Below are 25,297 nucleotides of genomic sequence, written 5' to 3'. Positions count from 1 at the left end.
CCCCCCCCCGCAGAATGCTGCGCCGTGCTCCCCGCTCCCCCCGCCGCCCCTTACCAGGTGCCGCCCCAAGCATGTGCTTGGTTGCCTGGTGCCTGGAGCCGGCCCTGACTCCCGTTGTCCAATGGCATTGGCAAAGCACAGCAGCATTTAATACTGACCAGGTAAGTGCTGAGTACTGCTAAGGACAGTGAAATTTGCTTGCACTTGACAACAAACTCCATTATAGGTGGAGTGAAAGCACAGCAAACCACACACAGTAAGATAGGACTTTCATTACGTTTATAATCAGTTTCATATCTGAAGCCACAGCAGCAAGGACACAATCCTACAAGATCCCGAGTACCTCAGCACCCACTGATGCCAAGTAAGTGATATGCTACCAATATTTTTAAAGGGGCTCAGAAAAACGTTCTACTTTAAACTGTAATAAACCCTATATGAGGGCTCAGAATTTGTTTCCCAGTTTCTCCTTAACTGATAGAGGAGAAAAAAAGACATCATTCCTTGGCAAACAAACTTATTAAGTGGATTTTATTTGGAATGTTTATATTTTGTTTCTGAAACACAGACTGAGCATATTGATAGTATAGCTCAGTGTACATCTAGAGCCATTTACAATGAGATTTGTGCAGTGAAGTAGTTCTGGGGTAGGGTGACCAGATGCCCCAATTTTAAAGGGACAGTCTCATTTTTGGGGACTTTTTCTTATATAGGTGCCTATTACTCCCCACCCCCTTTCCCATTTTTTCACAGTTGCTGTCTGGTAACCCTATTCTGGGGAAAACCTGCTGTTTGAGTTCATTCATTTGAGTTCATATCCTGTTCATTCCAAAGGCAAACGTTTTATTTTCTAGAGTATTTTTAAGAGCTTCTCCGATAAGTTATTTTGGTAAGTATATCTTTTGTCACCATACTTAAATGGGCTGAAGCTATCGGATGGAAAGAAGTTAATCTAAAATTCCTTTCAATTTGTTGGTGACAAAGTTTCAAAAGGGGTTACCAGGATGATGCGACAGTCCCCCCTTCAGCAGATTAGTGAACAAGGCTAAGGAGTTTGCACAACTGAACTCCTATCTGGAACCCACTCATTCAGACATTGCTGAGTGTACAGTCCCAGCTTGTTTAACTTTGGGCTGACCCAGAAGAAACACTATTTTTTCTATGCTGATTTTCTTTTTAAAAATGTTTAATTTTTTGAGAGACTTCATACTTGTTCTGCGTACAATGGATGGTTCCGACCTTTTAGAATTATACTCGTGTCTATTCAAGTAACCCAGAATCAAAGCAACAGTATAGTCTGGAACTGTGCAAATCTGGATCTGAACTTTGTGGCAATAGTACCTTGTTTAGCTCTAAATTCTTGTGAATGTTCCATGGTGTCCCAATTGCTCAATAACGTTATTAATGAATAGTCAAGGTATGAATGAAGAGACTTACCCGAATCATCATGACTGAACATCTGATGTCATGAATTGTATCATAGACCTTCTTTGAGATGTCCACAAACTGATTGTCATCAAACTGATGCATTGTGTTCCTGCTTAAACCCTCCAGTGCAATATTGACTTGAGTAACAAACTCTGGAATCACTGTAAAATTTAAAAAGTTATAATAAATGAAAAAAACAAAGAGGGAATCAGATTGTGGAATGAAGACTTTTAAAATAAAGTTACAATGTAAAAACAATATGACTATCAATGGAAACAATTTTTGTCATTTGTGGCTTTGGTGTTTGGGTGGGGACAGAGAGGAGAAAGGAGATTTAATTTTTCCAGTGAAAAACTCAAAACATTTTGGCAAAATTGAATTTTCTCTACAGAAAATGTAAATTTAGCAAAAACTGCAATTTTCCATCAAAAACACATTTTTTGATAGACAATTCCTGAGCAACTCTAGATATAACCTAAGGAATGGGAGACCTTCCAACTTTCTGATACTTCTTCATTCTGGCATGTGAGCAAAACACTTGTTGGTTGATTGGTTTTTTTGCTTATTCTTTTTCTGAAAAAAAAAAAATCAATGGAAAGCCAAAGTCCACCTGTGTTTAATGAGTGTGTATAAAGAACCACTTGAGAGCAACATTACCTGGGTTTTAACTGCTAAATAATCTGAGGTATATAAGTCCTGAAGTATATGATCAGTCATTACATACCATGTTGATTGGTACTGTATATTACTCTGCCTCCGTAACAACTTCATGATCTAACCCCCAACCTCTAATTTTTCATGGGGCTTTCAAAACATGTTAATAGCTAGAAAATAGATCTTCAAATCTGCACTTTAATTATAGCAGCCTTCTGCTTCAGAGATCAATCATGCTCCCAGTGAAGATGATAGCTGTTTCTTTATGGCCTGATTTTCAGAAGTAGTGAACACCTATAGCTCCACATAAAGTCAATGGGAGTTGCAGGGCTTAGCCATACCTTAAAATCAGGTCCTTTGTCTGCATTTTATAAGGGAATACCATTGACTTCCAAAAACAAGGATGTTCAGAACTTTTTATTCCCATCTGATCCTTCCTGAATTAAACCTACCAGAAGACTTTGTGTAAAGCATAAGTTTCTTCAAATGCATTTTAAGTAAAAGATCAGACAGGTTAGTTACTCATGCAATTTTTAAAGAAACCCTAATCTGTACAAGCTATAGTAATGATGAGTCAATCAGTGTAGCATTCTATGCAATTTTTCAAGGTTCACATAATAGTCTGTGTGAATGCTTTTAAAACATTGTTATTTCATGCTGTACTTGGCTATAGAGTCAAGGACAGTAAGAAAAGATTATGTTCAACCCACTTGATAACAGTGGTAACTAGGCCATTCATAGAAAAGGCAGTCTTAATATTAATCAAACACATGAAAAAACCCATCAAACTGACTTTTCACCAAACTTCTATATAGAGGAGTGTCACGCCAAATAAATAAAAAACTTTCCTTTCCCACTCCTCACCTTTCCCTGAAACTGACAGCAAGATATGAAGGTGGTTTTCACCAGTGATCAGATTTAATAGCTAATAGCTTCAGCTTTAATTTAGCACAACCTCAAACTTGTATTTTTAAAAAAGGAATCTAAATGGCTTGTCATAATTTAAGAAGAGAAATTGATAGTTTCAGTTAGCCAAAGTTATAGAAAGCTGCTATGGGTTGGTAAATAAAATAATGGGAAGTAGGGTTATTTTGAACTAAATAGCCATCTGATACATTAATTATGTGAAGTTCAATACTCAGCTCCATCACTCAGAACAGAGCAGTACAAAGGTAACGCAAAAGGTTTCAGGGAGCTCCAGGCGTCTACTGGTACAGTAGGAATTTCTAGAACGTTTTCAGGGGCCTGCCTGTGGCAGCATTCCCCTTAGTTACTATATGTGTATCTCCTTTACAGGGCCGGCTCCAGGCACCAGCCCACCAAGCTTGTGCTTGGGGCGGCACCTGGAGGGGGGCGGCGCGGGGCTCCGGCTCCGGCCGCCGGGGACAGCAGGGCCGCGACTGGGTTCGCCGCCCTCCCCGCAGCGCTCCGGCCACCGGGGAGAGCGGAGCCCCGGCCGGGCACTCCGCCCTCCCCCCGGCGCTCTGGCCGCCGGGGAGAGCAGAGCCCCGGCCGGGCACTCCGCCCTCCTCCCGGCGCTCCGGGGGGGGGGGGGGGGCGGCGGCCGGAGGCTTTTTTGCCTGGGGTGGCAAAAAAGCCAGAGCTGGCCCTGCTCCTTTACTGCAGCACTATGGAGTCATTTAACTCCCCTTAACTCTGTCTGGTGCATTTTCAATGACTGATAATGGTCTACTGCTCACAGCACAGTTTCAGAAAGAACAGGCTATCCAATCTTGCTTACATGCAGCCTCCCACCTTCACAGACTGTACCTGTTCCTGTTCTCCCCGCTTGTTTGCTCTGTCCAGCTTCTAAACACTCTGTGTTCCCTCAACATCCCCTAGTCGGTTTTCCAACTTGTTGGGAGTAGAAAAGGAATATGATCCTGACTGACTGACTGCCACATTGATCTTCTGGAAAAGGGCATTCATCACAACCATGGAAGGTGAAGGTAAATGATGCTCATTATAGTGATAGATTCACTCCTGTCAGCAAAGAGATCACTTAGCCAGGAAGGGGATTTTAAACCAATGTATAACTTTGTACATATCCTTTCTCACGTAAGAAGGGCTTGTGTTCCCTCATAAACAGTGGAGTGGACAAAAATTGACTAACATTCTATTCCCTCAAATTATACTCGGAACCAATACAGAAAAACCCTCTTCCATCCTTTCACTGAATTATCCACTTTCTTTCTTATCCCACAAGAGTACAAGGGAATGTTGTGCTTTAACTGGACATGCCAGTACCCCAGAGAGTTTAGTAATAACTTGCCTGATTTGACTGTCCTTCCAGCCTCACTGAAGGCCAGCTACAAAAGTAACTCATTCATCTCCTTCTAGGCTCTCCAGGGGGTGACACACATTAATAACACTGTTATCTAATGGAATGATAATATGAACGAGTCTCAAATCTAATTATATCAGACCTAAGTCATTTGAGGCTTGTAAGATTTCCTGTGCAAAAAAAAAACAAAAACAAAAAACAAAAAACAAAAAAACTTACAATAATAGAGGCAAATATGAAAGGAACACATTTATTGTGAGATCGGTCAATTGTAAATCTCTGCAGTAATAACTGAGACCAAGGTATTCTGGTATTTGATGTGGGTTATCATAAAGCTGTCAAATAATACTATATTTTGCCGGTATCTAGATCTGTCTTCTGACCAGGGCCAGCTCCAGGCACCAGCTTGCCAAGCAGGTGCTTGGGGCGGCCACTCCGGAGAGGGGCGGCACGTCCAGCTATTCGGCGGCAATTCAGCAGACGGTCCCTCACTCCCGCTCAGAGCGAAGGACCTCCCGCCGAATTGCCGCTGCAGATCGCGATCGCGGCTTTTTGTTTTTGTTTTTTGCGTCGCTTGGGGTGGCAAAAACCCAAGAGCTGGCCCTGCTTCTGACTGCATCATTCCCTCAGATGAATGATTAGAATACTTTGGCCTGATCCTATGAGTTTCCAAATAACTAACCCCACAAGTAAGGGGTCGAGACTTCTTAACTTGGTGGATCTTAAGTAGCCACATCAGGGAAAAGAAAACACTGTCCTGCAATGAAGTCAAGTGAGTCCTCTATGCTGCTTATTCACCCACTGCTGCCAATGGCTGAGTCCCCTTGTGTCTACACAGTAGTAGCCAGAGAGGGAACCCAATGGGAGCTAATGTTGCTTCATATAGCCTCGCCTTCTGTTTTCCTCTGACATACCAACTGGGTTATTCAACTGCAGAAAAGGGTTTGCCTCAGAACCACAACTTTGAAAAACTCTGGCAAGGAGAACAACTTCCAGCACTAACCCCACCTTCATTGTGCCCAAGGCAGACAGTTTGGATCCCAGAATTTTCCACATATAGGGTGAGTCCTCACTGGGAAAAAAAAGTGTTTTCTTAACTTGGGTAAGCTTACTCAGGTTAAAATAGCAGTGAAGATGTGGCAACTTGTCTTTTAACTCAGGTTAGCAGATCGAAAGCCCGTAGGGGAGCCTGGGGTTGAAACTGACTGCTAACCCAAGTTAAAAGATGAGTTACCTCATCTCTGCTGCTATTTTTACCAGAGTTAGTGAACGTGGTGTAGCTAACCACAGTTAAAAACACACTTTTTTGTAGTGAAGTCATACCCACAGAAGAGAAGGGATGACACTGCAGACCTGGCACTCACCCCACCACACTCAGAGGACACACAGATTAGCTCAGAATCTTTTCTATCTACAGAAGGGGTGGGGAAGATATGGTCCTGCAACTGCTGACCAACTTAAATGTCTTTTAAAAAAGCTAGCATGTTCTGTAAAGATTTACAGTCACGAACAGATGAATAAAACACTTTATATAAACCACTCCAGCAAGTTTTATAACCTAAAATTCTTCTATATCTCAAGTATCAGAGGGGTAGCTGTGTTAATCTGTATCCACAAAAACAACGAGGAGTCCAGTGGCACCTTAAATACAGATTTATTTGGGCATAAGCTTTCATGGGTAAAAAAACCCCACTTCTGCATGGAGAGAAAATTACAGATACAGGCATAAATATATTGGCACATGAAGAGAAGGGAGTTACCTTACAAGTGGAGAACCAGTGCTGACAGGGCCAATTCAGTCAAGGTGGATGCGGTAAACTCCCAATAATTGATGAGGAGGTGTCAATACTGTCCGGTTTGGCCAATGTACATGGCAGAGGGACATTGCTGCCACATGATGGCATATATCACATTAGTAGATGTGCAGGTGAATGAGCCCCTGATGGTGTGGCTGATGTTGGGTCCTCTGATGGTGTCGCTAGAGTAGATATGGGGACAGAGTAGGCAATGGGGTTTCATAGAATCATAGAATACCAGGGTTGGAAGGGACCTCAGGAGGTCATCTAGTCCAACCCCCTGCTCAAAGCAGGAACAATCCCCAACTAAATCAAATCAATTTGTTACAGCGATTGGTTGCTGGGATAGTGTTTCTGTGGTGTGGTGTGTAGTTGCTGGTGAGTATTTGCTTCAGGTTGGGGGGCTGTCTGTAAGCGAGGACTGGCCTGCCTCCTAAGGTCTGTGAGAGAGAGGGATCGTTTTCCAGGATAGATTGTAGATCGTTGATGATGTGCCGGAGAGGTTTTAGCAGGGGGCTGTACGTGATGGCCAGCGGTGTTCTGTTATTTTCCTTGTTGGGCCTGTCCTCTAGTAGGTGACTTCTGGGGACCCGTCTTGCTCTGTCAATCTGTTTCCTCACTTCCCCAGGTATGTACCGTAGATTTAAGAATGCTCGATAAAGATCTTGTAGGTGTTTGTCTGTCTGAGGGATTGGAGCAAATACGGTTGTATCTTAGGGCTTGGCTGTAGACCAGAGATCAGCACCCTTTGGCACGCGGCCCATCAGGGAAATCCACTGATGGGCCGAGACAGTTTGTTTACCTGCAGCGTCTGCAGGTTCGGCCGAGGGATGTGCTGGCTGCCGCTTCCCACAGCCCCCATTCGCCTGGAATGGTGAACCGTGGCCAGTGGGAGCTGCAATCGTCCGAACCTGCGGACACTGCAGGTAAACAAACCGTGCCGGCCCGCCAGTGGATTTCCCTGATGGGCCATGTGCCAAACGTTGCTGATCCCTGCTGTAGACAATGGATTGAGTGATGTATCCCGGATGGAAGCTGTAGGCATGTAGGTAAGTATAGCGGTCAGTAGGTTTCCGGTATAGGGTGGTGTTTGTGACCATCACTTATTTGCACTGTAGTGTCCAGGAAGTGGATCTCTTGTGTGGACTGGTCCAGGCTGAGGTTGATGGTGGGTGGAAATTGTTGAAATCCAGGTAGAATTCTTCAAGGGCCTCCTTCCTGTGGGTCCACATGATGAAGATGTCATCAATGTAACACAAGTAGAGGAGGGGCACTAGGGGACAAGAGCTGAGGAAGAGTTGTTCTAAGTCAGCCATAAAAATGTTGGCATACTGTGGGGCCATGCAGGTACCCATAGCAATGTTGCTGACTTGAAGGTATAAGTTGTCCCCAAATCTGAAATGGTTGTGGGTGAGGACAAAGTCACAAAGTTCAGCCTATGTAGACTTGTTCCCATGTTGCAGCAGGGAATTTGTTGAGTAGATGGTGTAGTTTCTTTTGGTACTCCTCGGTGGGACTGGAGGATAGTGGCCTGTAGAATGTGGTGTTGGGGAGTTGCCTGGCAGCCTCCTGTTCATAATCCAACCTGTTCATGATTACTTCAATTATTAGGAGTGGACCACATCCACCCTGACTGAATTGGCCTTGTCAACACTGGTGTCATAAACAGACAGTTAAGGGTTAATGCCTCTTTTACCTGTAAAGGGTTAAGAAGTTCACATAGCCTAGCTGACACCTGACCAGAGGAACCAATGGGGGGACCAAATGTTTCAACCAGGAAGGAGGGAAGAGTCCTTTGTTCAGTCAGTTCATTAAGTTTGTGACAGAGAGAAAAGATCCAGGAATCAGCCTCCTATCAGGGTAGTGAGTATTAGAGAAGGAATAAATTAGCTTATGTTTATTTTCTTTTGTGACTTGTCTTTTTGCATAAGAGGGAGATTTAAATTGGGTTTTTCTTTTGTGTAACTTTAAGGTTTTGCCCAGGGGGGGACTTCTCTGTGTTTTGAATCTGTTGTCTGTGAGAATAGCTTGCATGCTAATCTCCCAGAAGTTTTCCTTTCACCTTTCTTTCTTTAATTAAAAGTCTTCTTTTAAGAACCTGATTGATTTTTCCTTGTTTTAAGATCCAAGGGGGTTGGATCTGGACTCACCAGGAATTGGTGGGGGAAAGGGAAATTAAACTCAAATCCTGCCAGGAAAGAGGGGGATGATTAATTTCTCCTTGTTTTAAAATCCAAGGGTTTGGATTGGTGTTCACCAGGAAATTGGTGGAGAAGTCTCTCAAGGCTACCCAGGAAAGGATTATAGTACTTGGGAGGGAGATATTTTGGGGAGAAGACAGAGTTTCCAAATGACTCAAACCATTTGGTGGTGGCAGCATACTAATCTAAGCTGGTAATTAAGCTTAGGGGTTCTCTTGCAGGTCCCCACATCTGTACTCTAAAGTTCAGAGTGGGGGTGAAACCTATGACAACTGGTTCTCCACTTGTAAGGTAACTCCCTTCTCTTCATGTGCCAATATATTTATGCCTGTATCTGTAATTTTCACTCCAGGCATCTGAAGAAGTGGTGTTTTTTACCCATGAAAGCTTATGCCCAAATAAATCTGTTAGTCTTCTACAACTCCTCCTCGTTGTTTTTCTATATCTCAGATACATTTGAGCGAGGACCATGAAGTAATGTCTGCTCCATTCCTTTTTTATTTAGCAGTCTCAAAACACATCCATTCATAAACCAATTAGTCAGTCATTTAGCTGCTATTCACTGAATATGCAAAAGATTTCCCTGTCTAAACAAGCCAAATTGCTGAAGTTCCTATAGGGACAGTTAAATAACGGAATCCCCAATATTCTGCATTTTCAGTAATGCTGGAACTAACAAAGAACAACAAGTGCTAAGTTATATCATGCTGTAACAGGGTGCTGGCCAAAAGGCACTGACTCAGCCCCTGTTAGCTCAGAGCCTGCTAGCTCAGCTCCCAGTAAGGGAAAGTAATTGGAGCTGACAGGCTGAGGCTGATTAAAGCCTTAAAAGAGAAACACCTGAGAAACACCTTGATGGGGGAAGGCCTATAAAGTTAGCAGGAAGGAAGTAGGAGGAGAGGAACAGGAAAGTGAGGAGTGAGGGCCCGTTGCTCTCAGCTAGCTGTAAGAGCAAGCTGTTCCCTAAAGGGCTACCTGCCTGATAGAGAACTGTATAAAGCTGTATATAAGTGGTGGTGGGAAAATACAAGGAAATAAAAGGGCACTGGTGTTTGAAAGAGTGGTCTCCCGCGAATTTGTGCCGTGAGCAATGAAGGGCACGTCTACACGTGCAATAATGTTAAAATCGAAAAATCCAATGTTAGGATGGATTTTTCTATTCCAGTTTATAAATATACTATATTTGAGCAGGGGATTGGACTAGATGACCTCCTGAGGTCTCTTCCAACCCTAATATTCTATGATTCTAAGATATGAACAAAGTGTATGACAAAACTCGCCAAGTTCATTTATCCATTTAGCCAATACAGTAGTAAACAAAAAGGGGTCAATGGGTATTTCACACTTGACTTCCTTAGACCTAGGGCATCTGAAACCCAATCAGACACAACTAAAGTCCCAGAAATAGTAGCAAAATGCACCTTTAGTTAAACCACATTTTAAACAGTTTTCAGGCTGAAAAATTGCCAGCTGCTAAATTCCAAACTTAAAGCACAGGGCCAGAGGATCGAAACCTCTAGACAAACATTTATATTGGTTTCCCTTAAGTCAGCTAGGATGAAAACTGATGGAATTGAGCTATGATCCAGCCAAAGTTTTAAAAAATAAGAGAGAAAAGCTAGACCCACCCCCAAGCTGGCTGATTTACAAAAATATTGAACACCCAGCAGTTCCCAATGCAGTGTTATAACCCCCTTTCTGTCAAAATAAATCTTATAAGCATATGTTTTATAGCTTCCAAGGCCAGACGGGGAGACTGTGACCACTTAGTCTGACCTCCTGTTTATAACACAAGCCACAAAACTTCCCCAAAATAATTCCTTTATGCGCTAGAGCATAACAGATAAATCTGAGCCTTGTGAGATCCTTAACTAATAATGTGATGGGAGCATCCACAAATTATATAACAGTTGAGGAAATAGCACCATTTTGGTCATATATATGGACTTACTTCAGTGCAAGGTGAGGATGCCCAGCACCAACCTCACCAGTTTAAGCCCCAGATGACCAAAGAGAGAGAGTGGAAATGACAAAGCCAGGTTCTTAGGTCTTTGTAATTTATCATCAACAAGGTAAATATCTAGAGAATAATTTCATAGTAAATTAGATTCAATAGAATGTCCCATATATTGAATTTTGGACCCATAAGTGGAAAAAAATAATTAACATGATAAAAGGTATCTGGAGCATCAGGTTTCTGCATCAGTAATGAAATGCAAACTAATTTAAGAAACTACTATACCAAGCATATTTCTCAGGGTCTTTACCCTTTTAAGATTAAGAGAGATGGAAGAAATATTACAGGAACTCAAGAATACCCTCTCTTCTAGAGATACAGAAAATATCTTAAACCAAAGTCCAAACAACAAATCCTGGAACTGTTTACAATAGTCACCCCAAAATCAACTGAACCAGGGGTTTCAATTCTTTAAGAGGATATGATCCCTCATTTGGTGTAAATAAAGGTAGCTTCACTGAAGTCTTAACATAAACTTGGGTTAAGCATCCATTATTGTGTGTACTGTGAATTACTAGTTTCAGTTAAAGAATGATCTGATATTGAAATAAGTAAAAGCACTGCACTTGAAGTAAACTCATTTAGAGGGTGGGTGGGTTGACAAAATTAATCTATGCTAGGGAGAGAATTACACAATTAGATATCAAAGTAAATTATAATCAAAAGGATGCCACAAAAGTACTGTATGAGTTAAAAGACAGTCCCAGAACAGGTTTCTATATTAGTGGCTGTTAGAGCTGGTCCAAAAGTTTGTTGTCCAGCCCCCCGGAATAGAAAAAGGCTTTTCAATTAAAAGGAAACTTTAGTTTAAAAAATACATTTTCATTTAAAATGCTCAGATTTTCATCAACAAAGTGGAAAAAAAATTCCTTCTACTTGACAAAATGCTGAAAAATTTCTAAAAAAAAATTCACTGATTTTTTTGGGGGGGGGGGGGTGTGGTGTGGTGGTGAAGAAGGAAATAATTTTTTTACTATCACTAGTAACTGTGTTATTACACCTACAGGCCCCCGGGCTACAGTCTAATGCCTCTGATATAACAATATTAAATTAAACTTTGAGTATAACATAGGCATGTGAAAAAGCACATGACCTGCACAAATATAAAGTGAAAAAAAGTTCATTATTGGGCAAGGCAGTAACTTTTATTGGGCTAACTTCTGTTGGTTAACAGAGAAGTTTTAAAGCCTCACAGAGCTCTTCTTCAGACCTCGAAAAAGTAACCAGAGTTTCACAGTTAAATACAAGTTGGGACAGATTGTTAAACATGAGGGGTTAACATATTGCAAGAAACAACTTAAAATGAAGTGGCCAATTAACACCTCTGCAGTCCTAGGACAAAGGAGGGTTAGTAGGTAACAAATTGTTGTAATGAACCATAAAACCAGCATTTCTGTTGAGAACACAATTTTTAGTGTCTTGCAAAGTTATGGACCAGGAGAAGTTGGTCCAGTAAAATATATGACCTCACGCACCTTGTCTACCTCATATCCTGGAACCAACAGGGTTACACCACCATCACAAACAAAATTAGTATTAGAGGCATAAATATTGAAAGGAAAAGAATTAGAGCCCAAAAATTCAGACAAAACTTTAGGTGCCTTTTAAGCGCTGATATCACATAATGTTAAAAGGAATAGATATGAGATACAAAATAAAATGGCTGTACTACATTGGCCATTCAAGGCTGACTGATGAAGCAGCCACCTGGCTCACCCACTCTCTTTAATTTAGAATGTTCAAGCTCATTTAAAATCTATTTCTTGTGCAAATGCAACCTTCAGTTTAAGATTGTTTAAAAAGAATCCTTTTGTGCTTTAATAAATAATTATAGCTTTCATTCTCTGTTAAAGAGCCATTCACTAGAGGGTACCATAGTCAAATGCTGTTGAAGCTAATTGGAAAAGTTTCAGAGTAGCAGCTGTGTTAGTCTGTATCCGCAAAAAGAACAGGAGTACTTGTCTCTAAGGTGCCACAAGTACTCCTGTTCTTTTTGCTAATTGGAAAAGGTTCTCAGAATATACAATTTCAAAAGAAAACACCGAGAGCACCACATATATTTTGAAGAGGAAAGTATATAAACAGACTATACATCAAACAATATTCTTTAAGGCAGAGGCACCGAAACATGGGAGGGGCCATGGCTTTTGACCGGCTGTAAGGGCAAGTGACAGAGAGTAGGAGGCAGAGAGGAGCGAGTGGGGGCCGGGGGCTCAGGGAGAAGAGGCAGGGCCATGGTTTGGAATCCTGTGACCCCCGCACCTTTAGGGAGCTTTGGCAGCTCCTCTTTTAAGGGCTCTAAAAAACGCAGTCCCAGATTTCTAATTAATGTAGGTATGCTGAGTTCCTTATCTCATATTTAAATCTTCTGAATCTCAGTTTTACTTTTAATGGAAAAAAATCACTTCAGTATGATTATTCTTGCTATCTATAATATTTCTACAACATGAATGAAGCCCACGAGAAATCAATGCATGCCCTATCCTAACTACATGTTTCCTAATGGAAAACTGAGATTGATCCAATTGCTGTAGCTATGAGAGAACATAATAATGGCCATACTGGGTCATTGCAAAGGTCCATCTAGCCCAGTATCCTGTGTTCCGATGGTGGACAATGTCAGCTGCCCCAGAGGGAATGAACAGAATAGGTAATCATCAAGTGATCCATTCCTTGTCGCTCATTCCCAGCTTCTGGCAAACAGAGGCTAGGGACAACATCCCTGCCCCTCCTGGCTAATAGCCATTGATGGACCTATCCTCCATGAATTTATCTAGTTCTTTTTTGAACCCTCTTATAGTTTTGGCCTTCACAACATCCTCTGGCAAAGAGTTCCACAGGTTGACTGTGCATTGTGCGAAGAAATACTTCCTTTTGTTTGTTTTAAACCTGCTGCCTATTAATCTCATTTGGTGACCCCTAGTTCTTGTGTTATGAGAAGGAGTAAACACTTCCTAATTTACTTTCTCCACACCATTCATGATTTTATAGACCTCAATCATATCCCCCTTAGTCTTCTCTTTTTCAAGCTGAGTACCTTCCCATTGTCAGTATAATATTTTAATCTAGTCTGATTTTTAACAGCAGTATCTACTGTCCTATAGGTTCTGTTACTAATTTTCAATGAGTTTCAAAATATTGAGTTTTATATAAAAAAAGGTGATCTAAGATTCAATTTTCTAAACCCAGTTGTAACATTTAATTATGATCCTTGATCATTAAGTCGTTCTACATAATAGGAATCTTTTCCCTTAATATGAAAACTCAAGGTATTTTGAGCCAAGGAATAGATTTGAAACCTCAAATTTTTCCTTATTTTTTTTCCTTTTTAAAATATTCTGAAAAATGAGATTCTAATTTCTCACTCTCCATTTGCTATCCCTTCCAAATCTTTATTGATCTTTGAGGACATGATCCAAAAATCCACTCAAGTCACTGGGAGTCTTACACTGATTTCAATGGATTTTGAATCAGGCTCCGATTGAGGTTGTATAGTCACCTGTACACACTCTTTTCTTAACCTATGTATTATATAATTTTAACATTAGCTTTATTAAATGTCATGTTATTTATAACCCCATAATCTGTATCTTCAAATACCAAGGTTCTTTCTTTGTTGCTACTGTTTCTTAGATTACATTTTTAAGAGGGGGGGGTCTGCTCATTGTTCTTTGTTTTTAAATAAAAACTTATCCCCTTAAAACTCCATATCCCCATAATAAATGAAGATAATGTTTTTTCAAATTGTTCACTCAACTCAAGAATTTGATGAGGATGGTGTGGTGTGAGGGGGGCAAGGGAGGGAATTAACAAGTCTATTTTTCCACTTTGTCAGCTGTCTTAGACTAAGGAACCGCTCAGTTCCAACCAAGAGATGACCAGTGCCCTCAGACTCTGCCCTTTGGCTATCCAGAGATGTGTTTCAGGATACACTCCAGATGTTCTTATCTAACTACAATGGGTGAGTCCAATTTAATGGGAAAGACAGGTCTCATGTGTATTGAAGCTTCTGCTACACCTCCTCAGGTAACGCTGGTCTACAATTTTTGAGAAGTCATCTGCTTCAGAGATAAAATGTGCTATTTATTATGTATTTTGATGTGCTGAATTCAAATATGACAATTAAAACAACTGATTGGCTACTGTTTCTAAGATATTTAAGTTTTTACATTTTATGTCTATGTATATATTGTGTAGATAGTAGAGTTTTAATCATACATTGTAAACCTAGGTCTTTTCATGTGTTTATGGTTGCTTTACATGATAATATTTCACCGGTCCTGTTTATGTAACACTTTAAAAATAAGCAAAAGGGTTATATAAATAAAATTTATTATGAAACAAAAGGCAAAAAACTATTATGTACATAGTTTAGTCCTATTCAGTGTCTACTCGGTGCTTCTTGGCTTGTCTCTTGTATTCATTAAATGGAGCATCTCTTGTCACTGTCCAGCAATAGTCTGCAAGCATTGATGGGCTCCATTTGCCCTGATAGCGTTTCTCCATTGTTGCAATGTCCTGGTGAAATCGCTCACCATGCTCGTCGCTCACTGCTCCGCAGTTCGGTGGAAAAAAATCTAGATGAGAGTGCAAAAAATGTATCTTTAGTGACATGTTGCAACCAAGGCTTTTGTATGCCTTGAGGAGGTTTTCCACCAACAACCTGTAGTTGTCTGCCTTGTTGTTTCCAAGAAAATTTATTGCCACTAACTGGAAGGCTTTCCTTGCCGTCTTTTCCTTGCCACGCAGTGCATGGTCAAATGCATCATCTCGAAGAAGTTCACAAATCTGAGGACCAACGAAGACACCTTCCTTTATCTTAGCTTCACTTAACCTTGGAAATTTTCCACGGAGGTACTTGAAAGCTGCTTGTGTTTTGTCAATGGCCTTGACAAAGTTCTTCATCAGACCCAGCTTGATGTGTAAGGGTGGTAACAAAATCTTACTTGATTCAACAAGTGGTGGATGCTGAACACTTTTCCTCCCAGGCTCCAATGACTGTCGGAGTGGCTAATCTTTCTTGATGTAGTGGGAATCTCTTGCATGACTATCCCATTCGCAGAGAAAACAGGAGTACTTTGTGTATCCAGTCTGCAGACCAAGCAAGAGAGCAAGAACCTTCAAATCGCCACAAAGCTGCCACTGATGTTGGTCATAGTTTATGCACCTCAAAAGTTGCTTCATGTTGTCATATGTTTCCTTCATATGGACTGTATGACCAACTGGAATTGATGGCAAAACATTGCCATTATGCAGTAAAACAACTTTAAGACTCGTCTTCGATGAATCAATGAACAGTCTCCACTCATCTGGATCGTGAACGATGTTGAGGGCTGCCATCATACCATCGATGTTGTTGCAGGCTACAAGATCACCTTCCATGAAGAAGAATGGGACAAGATCCTTTTGACGGTCACGGAACATGGAAACCCTAACATCACCTGCCAGGAGATGCTGTAGTCTGGAGCCCAACAGCTCTGCCTTACTCTTGGGTAGTTCCAAATCCCTGACAAGGTCATTCAGTTCACCTTGTGTTATGAGGTGTGGTTCAGAGGAGGAGGATGGGAGAAAATGTGGGTCCTGTGACACTGATGGTTCAGGACCAGAAGTTTCATCCTCTTCCTCGTCTGACTCAAGTGAGAATGATTCTGGTGCATCAGGAACCGGCAGTCCTTCTCCTTGGGGTACTGGGCGTATAGCTGATGGAATGTTTGGATAATGCACAGTCCACTTTTTCTTCTTTGACACACCTTTCCCAACTGGAGGCACCATGCAGAAGTAACAATTGCTGGTATGATCTGTTGGCTCTCTCCAAATCATTGGCACTGCAAAAGGCATAGATTTACTTTTCTTGTTCAACCACTGGCGAAGATTTGTTGCACAAGTGTTGCAGCATATGTGTGGGGCCCACCTCTTGTCCTGATCTCCAATTTTGCAGCCAAAATAAAGGTGATAGGCTTTCTTAACCATAGTGGTTATACTGCGCTTTTGTGATGCAAAAGTCACTTCACCACAAACATAGCAGAAGTTATCTGCACTGTTCACACAAGTACGAGGCATCTCTGCTCACTTTGGCTAAACAGAAATGTGTCCCTTTGCAAAATCAAACACTGACAAATAAGAGAACACGACACTGTATGATTTCTAGAGCTGATATAGGGCAATTTGTTCAGCAGAGTGATGTAAGCTTCATTATGATTGCATCATCCATGACTTCTAGGAATAACATGATGCAATTCATATCATGTATGATGCAATACCAGCTTCAGATTGCATCATTCATTGTTTTGCCTAAAAAGCAAGTACTGTCCAAACCCAGTCATAGATTTATTCATAGATCCAGTCAAAGATGTATTTTAGTCATTTCTGGTTTAAATTGAGATCCCTTCCCTTTATAACTCACTTATCCTCCGCCATTCCCAAGTCAAGGGTTGTATATACTGACCCAATAGCATATCTTGAAAACTAGAGCCAATCAACAATTTTAAGCATCATTTTCGTTCTCCGTGACCCAAAATTAGTAAAGTTTGACTACATTTATTTCAGAAGCATTTTGGCTGTAGAGCAGTGTAATTACTTCAGACAGGCAGAAATGCAGCAGCACCAATTAGTCTGAGAGCATGTGTAAGTTAAGGATAGAAAAGTAAGGGAGATGTCATTTGATTGGTAAAAGACTACAGAATCAGAACTCATTGGTGTCATGCTCTGCAGCATGGCGGGAAGGGGGATTCACTGCCTGCCCCTGCTCCTACCTTCAGGTCCGCTGATGGTATTAATCAAAATTCCAATGTTGTCAGAAATGGGTCGAGTTGGGTATCATTCAAAAGCCCTTTCTCCCATTTACAAAACGATACTAAACAAGCAATACTAATCTGATGAGGTTCAACAAGGACAAGTGCAGAGTCCTGCACCTAGGACGGAAGAATCCCATGCACTGCTACAGACTAGGGACCAAACGGCTAGGCAGCAGTTCTGCAGAAAAGGACCTAGGGGTTACAGTGGACGAGAAGCTGGATATGAATCAACAGTGTGCCCTTGTTGCCAGGAAGGCTAACGGCATTTTGGGCTGTATAAGTAGGGGCATTGCCAGCAGATCGAGGGGCGTGATCATTCCCCTCTATTCAACATTGGTGAGACCTCATCTGGAGTACTGTGTCCAGGTTTGGGCCCCACACTACAAGAAGGATGTGGAGAAATTGGAAAGAGTCCAGCAGAGGGCAACAAAAATGATTAGGGAGCTGAAGCACATGACTTATGAGGAGAGGCTGAGGGAACTGGGATTGTTTAGTCTGCAGAAGAGAAGAATGAGGGGGGATTTGATAGTTGCTTTCAACTACCTGAAAGGGGATTCCAAAGAGGATGGATCTAGACTGTTCTCAGTGGTAGCAGATGACAGAACAAGGAGTAATGGTCTCAAGTTGCAGTGGGGGAGGTTTAGGTTGGATATTAGGAAAAACTTTTTCACTAGGAGGGTGGTGAAGCACTGGAATGGGTTACCTAGGGAGGTGGTGGAATCTCTTTCCTTAGAGGTTTTTAAGGTCAGGCTTGACAAAGCCCTGGCAGGGGTGATTTAGATGGGGACTGGTCCTGCTTTGAACAGGGGGTTGGACTAGATGACCTCCTGAGGTCCCTTTCAACCCTGATATTCTATGATTCTACGAAGACAATCCTAGAACAATTATGTAGGTATAGCCAACAAAATGTTTAAAAATCAACTCTCTGCACACATGCATTTGCTTAGTTGATTTGGGTGTGCATGGTACTTCACACATAGCTGGTAGGATCAGTCCATCCTCTAAGATCCACACATGCTAGATAGGGAATGGTAGTTTTGGATATACTTGATCATCCCAGAGCCATTCCATTGCTTGATAATTTGCTATCATGATAGCAGGTATAAATGTACCCCCTGTCAGCGGCAATTTTTCTTCTGTTTGCTTCATGGAAAACATCAACCAGCCTAGCTTTGCAAGTGACATAATGTTGACCTTCAAATGGTAAACTTAGTATATGACTCCAGTGCATTTCTGACCTCATAACTGCTTGTTTCAGCCACTCTGCGCACCTTCACGGTGGGTCGTGGAGGATGGACTGTTCACACCAGTTATGTCTGAAATACCTACATTGTATAGAGATAGGAGTGTGGCGTGGACAGGATCAGCATGACAAAGTGTCAAGTGGTGGAGTTCTATACAGAGATGGCACTGAAGATGGCTTTGATGAATAAATGTTTTCAGTCTTACACGTCAAGGCTAACTTCTCTGGGATTAACCAAGGTCATTTTTTTTTTAAATATAAGTAATGCATTTCTGTGTTAAAGTATATATATATATATTTATTTTTAAACATTTTCTTGAATATTTCTACATAATTGTTCCAGGTTTGTCGTGTTTAATACCATTGTGCTTGGGGAGTTTAATACCATTGTGCTTTTGAATGAGACCCAACTTGGTTAATTTGTGGTGACATTGTATTATCAAACTTTCCACCAACTGGTGGTCCTGGAGCTGGGGAGGGTATCAAGTCCGTCCACCACACTGCAGAGGGTGACACCACTGAAATTATGATTTTGTAGATTTTACAAATCAAATGACATGGCCCTTAGTTTTATATCACTCACTTGCCTGCAGAATGAGATTTTACTACATTGTTCTACCAGACTAATTGTTATAATTTGTGGTATCTCAAAGAGCTCAGTCTTCAAATAGTTCAATCTATTTAGCTAAGCAAAGGTTAAGGGGTGACTTGATTACAGCCTATAAGTATCTACATGAGGAATAAATATTTAATAATGGACTCTTCAATGTAGCAGAGAAAGGTATAACACGATCCAATGGCTGAAAGTAAGTTGAAGCTAGACAAACTCAGACTGGAAATAAGGTGTAAATGTTTAATGGCAAGTAATTAACCACTGGAACATTTTACCAAGGGTCCTGGTGGATTCTCCATCACTGACATTTTTAAAATCAAAACTAGATTTTCAAAAAGATGCTCTAGGAATTATTTTGGAGCAATTCTACAGCCCGTGTTATACAGGAGGTCTGACTAGACAATCACAATGGTTTCTTCTGGCCTTGGAATCTACTATTCATTGAATCTCAACTTTTATTATTCTTGTCTTTGTGCTTTTACTTTTCTCTGTTCATATCAGCACTTGGGGTTTGTTTGGTATGTATTAAGATAGAATTTTAATTAGTATTTTTAATGTCTTTCTCCACTCTGCACGTGAGTAAGACTCACTAGCACTACATTCATGTGGTAGTTCCATTCTGGATAACACTTTCCATTACATTACCCCCTTTCAAGTTAGCTGAACTGTTGCAGCTTTCCAGTTCCACCAAAATATTAAAATGTTCATTTTTATTACAAAAAATATTAGTTACTCTTGGTTTATAATCTTGATTTTAGTTTTCCATGGAGAATTACACTAGTTGTGATTTAAAAAAAGATCAGCATTTGTTAGTCATTACATATAGATTGATAACTGAGATGCTACAGTTTTCCCTTTTGTCAGGGCAGAAAATAAGTCTGGTAATTGTGCACTACCAGTATGCTTTGGGAAATGAATTTTATGAATGTATTCTGTATGTCATCTTATGGTATGTTAAAAGAATAGCCTTCCAAACTAAGACATCTGCATTGGCCAACTCATTGGATTTGAAATACAATGGGGGTATTCTGGCACAGACTTGAGCGGCAGGCTATTTATAATGGAATCAACAAATAGTTCATACACCTTCATTAGATGTGTTAAAAAATAGACCAAAATAAAATTAGTGCAGAGGAACACAATCATGGCATCTTATGCCATTCAGTTCAACCCTGTGCAGCAGTCCTTTCAAACCCTAATCATCTTTTTTTTTTTTTTGGTAACTAACCCATGCAATACAATAAATAAAAAAGGATTAAATAGTTCCTAAATTTTCTTACACTGTGGTACAGACACTTAATTTCAAGCTTGCTAATATTTATGTAATTAAATGTCACTTAACATTTTATCACCTTATTTCAAACGGCTTGTGAAGACTTACATAAGTAAGGACTAGAAGTTTTGTCATTGTATGCCTTTGATATCTCTTCTACATCTTAAAATATTATTGTTCATATTTAATTACAGATTCTGTAATAACAATGGAACGGTTACCATCAGGAAGGCTGATTAATACTTTTTTTTTTTTAATAAAAGCTGTGAAAGCATAAAATACCTGCTTCATCTTCATCTGCATTCTTAAACATGGAACAGAGTGTGACATAAAAGATCACAAAACATCCTATTGTTTTTTTCCCCCCATTCTTGATTATTTAGAAGAACAAGAACTATAAATGATTTTTGTAGGATTAATTTAGCATCTTATGCTAAAGTTTCTGTGTATGGAAAGCTTAACCTAACAGAAACAATTAAACTGTGTACAAACAATCAAGGTCACTTGTACTTTCTGGCATGGCAGACAAATTATGCAACAAGTTCCCCATAGTTATGCAGTAAGACCCAGCAGAGAAAAAGATCACTTCTTACCACCTCTTCATATTGTTTGCTGCCAAAAAATGTCTTCTCTCTCCTTTTCAGACATACACTAGCCCAACACAGATTATAAGACCTCTGCTCCCCAGACTGCTATAGCTTGGACGAGATGTAAGATTCTATAATTCCCTAGTGTATCTGTGGCAGCAGAAATTGTTTGTGGGGGTGGATGGTGGTAGTTGTAGGTCTCTTGACAGCAGGGCTGTGAAAGGGCTGGTTTGGGTCCACCACCCCTAGGGGAAAACAACTCAGTGTTCCTCCCACCAGGTTTTATTAATGTTTACCTTCCCTCTCTTCCCCATTTTTAACTTTTCCCACTCTGAACATAACCTCTCTCTGAGAGTTTTTCTTCATACTAAAAACATTATGCTCTAGTTTCACTTTAAATTACAATTTATTCTAAAAAGTCGAGACGTGATGAGAATATCAAGGTTCTTGCTATGCCTATTAGGGAGTCATTAGCAAACTACAGAACTACAAGGAAGCCTAGAGAAGATGGGGATGAGAAGAAATGATGATTGGTGAGAGAGACAGCTGATGGGTGGAATCAGCTGTCATCGGCTTTTGGAGAGATGGAAGTAGACGAAGTTGAGCGTTGTTAGGAGGACTTGGTTTGTTAGAACCTAGAATCTTCTGCCAAGTGGGAATTTAAAACTGATTTCTATCCCAAACCTATATTTTCAAATTTGTTATATCAAAATCGTGCATAGTTTTGGAAGCAAATTCACAGAAGACAGGACAATGAATTCAAAATGTAAAATTTTAGAAGATTTACACTTCTGCCCAACTTCTCCACATCATTCAAATCAGTTTGGTCAAAATGTTGTAATTGGCAATGTTCCAAAAAAGCATGTAAATGGGTGACAGTGTTTTGATATACAAGGACTGATGCAAAACAGTGGTAGGCCACACTAGTTAGCGCACTGAAGATTTGATTATTGCATTCTTGTGTTTTACTTAGATTTGTGTGCATTCCATTTTAAACAATGACTGCCTTATTATGATTGTGACACACACATTCTGAGACGTGAATCACATAGTATGCATTTTGCATTTCAGTTCATAAAACCCTCCTGACATTTCTTTTTATTTTTCCCTTTTTAATCTCCTCCCAGCCCCCCAGAAATAAAGAAATCTTTTCCAGTTGGGGTAAATGAGAATATCTCTTTCCTGAGAGTTGAGTCTGTAGGCTCCGCAGAAGGGATGGCTGCAACTGGGAACTCTTAAGATTAAACCTGAGTTCTAGGTTTCATTCTATTCTTCTAGCTGCCAGCATTTTCTTTAGACTACTCTAGCCTCCTATGAAGCAAGCCAAATAACTGGCCACTTATAAGGAACAAAAGCGATTTATGCAGGAGAATAACAAAAGAAAGAATTATACAGCAATTTGCACAGACCTATATCACCAAAAGACTGATCTAATCGCCACTGCCGTGAATAGGAGCCTTTCCATTGACATCAATGGGAGCTGAATCAGATCTCTAATACACAACCCTATGTACATAGTATTTTAACGCTCACACCTAGAATTCTGTCATGAGTGATATGTAGTTCAGGTAAGTACCATGAATCATTATAACTAAAATCGATTACCTTTCTTTTGTAACTTTAAACTGATTGTGCATTGTTATGTAACCCAGGAAAGGGCTTCACTCTTCTGATGATTGTTAGTGGGATCTTTGAACTTTATGGACAGTCCCTGAACTATAAAATTGTGGAGCTGCAAGAATAGCCTTTCTATGTAGCAGCCATTTTATTTGATTCACTTCCACAGAAAGGATCTGTGAACAGAAAAGAAAATAGCTTCTCATTATGTTGAGTGGGGGGCAGAGAGAGAAAAGAAAAGGGAAGTCACAAGCTTGGAAGCCAAAGAAACTCTATGAAACTGGATTGTTTCTAATGACTATTGTGTTATGTCTTGCTTAAGCTAGGAAGTTAAGCATTAACTAGTGGGGGAAAAAAACCCTAAAACAGCCAAACTCCTGTACACATTATCACATGTTGTTTATTGTTAATTTGACGTTTAATGTGGTAATTCCTATGAACACTTAAGGGCCAGTATATAAAGGGATGATTTGATCAGAGTTGAATCATTTTGTTATTTAAAAACAGATATAATGGGAATTGACCATTTTCAACAACATTGAAGTCATATTCAGGGAAATGAAGCTGAACAAATATGTTAAGGACTTATGTGCCACGCATTATTCTAGCTGTGAAAGTTGATTTGGAGGCCAATAATAAAGGAAAGAGTTTCACTGGAATATAATAATGCTATAAATATAAGATTGTTATAGATTTACTGGAATCCTGAATACTTTGCTGTGCTGTACTGTACAGACTGGGTTTGTTTGGTGTTTAGGGGTTTTGTACCAGAACAGGAAGAACAGAACATTGCCATCACCAAAGAGTGGATCACTTATGTCCATGTGGACTGGGACTATGTGGAGATCGGCAATTTAGTAACTCCAGGAAGATTGGCTGATCTACCATAGAGACATTTGTCAGATATTACACTGCTCCAACCCTGACCTTTTGAGATAGGACTTTTGGGGCACAGAGACTTGATCTTTTTGCTTCAAATAGATTGAACCCATTACATACGTTTATATGATTATACATATAATCATATGTAGTTCAGCAGGGGACTGGACTAGATGACCTCTCGAGGTCCCTTCCAGTTCTATGATTCTATGTAATGGGTTCAATGGCTATAGCATGCAGTCAGGGATGAGGGTCTCATTGCGCTAGGCACTATAGGAAAATGCAACTAAAATACAGTCCTTGTCCTAGGGAGTGTACAAATTAAGTATGACCTCATAGTCTCAGTACTAGAAGTTTGGAGGAGGTTCATTTGTGAATGGAAAAAAGGTTTGAATAAAATCTGTAACCATTGGATGTTGAAATTCTAATATATTTCATTATGAGCATCCGTGCAGTCAAAGTGCCATTTCACATAACTGTGTATTTCCCCTTCCAACCTGTAACAGGAAAATAGTGGCAGGAAGTTTTAGCCTCACCTATTTCCAACTTAATCAAAGTAGAAAAGGTCAAAAGCTAAAAAAATAAGACTCAAAACTGGATCAATGCCAACCCCTATAACCCTAGACTATTCCAAATGCATGAATAGTTTATCCCACAGCAAATAAAGGCTGGGTAATTATGGGGAAATTGATTTTTTTAAATTATGAATACAGTAACATAATAAATGGTGTTAGTTTAGTTATGCCAGATCATCCCATGATTGAACCAACACTCAGACACTATCATTAACATATTTTTGGGGATTCTCTGAACCAGTGGTATAAAATGTGGAAGTTGTGAGAAAGTAATAACATTTGTAAACAAACGCAAATAATCCTGCACAATTATCTCCTTTAGTTTATGTTTGAAAGATTGTTTTTAGAGTCTTAGGGAAAGGCTTTGAATCAAGCCCATCTATCATTTTTAACCTTTAAAGCAGCACATAATATATGATGGTTTTTGAAAATTGCAAGCTCTTTATTTGCATTTATAAGGATTCAAATGATGAAAACTCTTCTGAATAACAGGAAAGAGGATTACTGGGTTGTAATAATCTAAGAAAGGATCTTCCTAAAATCCTTGCAGATTATCCTATCTAACTAACTTCTGTTTAGGGCCTGACTCTGCTCTCAGACTACATCAGTTGCACTCCAGAGTAGCTCTATTGACTTTTTCCACCTTTCTGTCAGGGTAGGTGAGAGCAGCATCTGGCCCCTCATGAAAGCCCGATATTTCAATTTCTTCGGATTTTTAGAAATTTTGTAGTAGGCAACATATGGCAAGCTTCTGCTTAGTTTTAAAACAAGAGGATGACAGAGCTGGTTAGTTACAAACGTAAATGTGAAACTAATAGCAAAAATCTACACCTAAAAGAAACAAAACCATCAGTGGACAAACACAAAAACTCTGGATTTTGTTTCATGAAAAGTCACTCCGATTTTTTTTTTTTTAATTTTAAGGCCAGATTCTCACTCTCTTATTCAGAGTAAGTAGCACCTTCCACTGCGAGTGGATCCATGAGTCAAAGGGTGTTGATACATTTAATCAGATTTATACTAAATCATAATGTTTGTTTTACAAAGACAATTTTGAAAAATACATAGTACTTAAGAAAAATTCTTGGGGCTAGATCCTCACATGGTGTAAATCAGCCTCACTTTACTGAAATCAATGGATCTATGCCAATTTATGCTAGTTGGGGATCTAGTTCTCTGGATTTAAATTAAATTGCCTTGACAAAATACACTTTCAACAATGGGGGTAATTGGAAAACATTCTGCATTATATTTGATTGGGGGGGGGCAGGGAGAGAGATTAGTTTTTGCCACTGTAGTAAATGGCAGCTATTTGGGGCCAAGGATCATACTCCTT

The 25,297-nt window shown here is 40.1% G+C and overlaps 1 protein-coding gene across 1 annotated transcript in view; it reads right to left on the bottom strand.

Moving 5' to 3' along the window:
- Positions 1-25,297, bottom strand: part of CTNNA3 (catenin alpha 3) — a 968,742-nt gene that overhangs the window by 165,547 nt on the left and 777,898 nt on the right. Inside the window, exon 12 of the mRNA XM_029911396.1 lies at positions 1,438-1,589. Within this exon, the coding sequence (XP_029767256.1) occupies positions 1,438-1,589 (152 nt within the window). The remainder of the gene's footprint in view (positions 1-1,437; positions 1,590-25,297) is intronic.

This window comes from Terrapene carolina, unplaced genomic scaffold (genome assembly GCF_002925995.2).
Source record: "Terrapene carolina triunguis isolate 2854851 unplaced genomic scaffold, T_m_triunguis-2.0 Scaffold95, whole genome shotgun sequence".
NCBI lineage: Eukaryota > Metazoa > Chordata > Testudines > Emydidae > Terrapene > Terrapene triunguis.
Note: the sequence above shows the minus strand (reverse complement) of the source record. Positions and strands in the feature narration are given on the sequence as shown.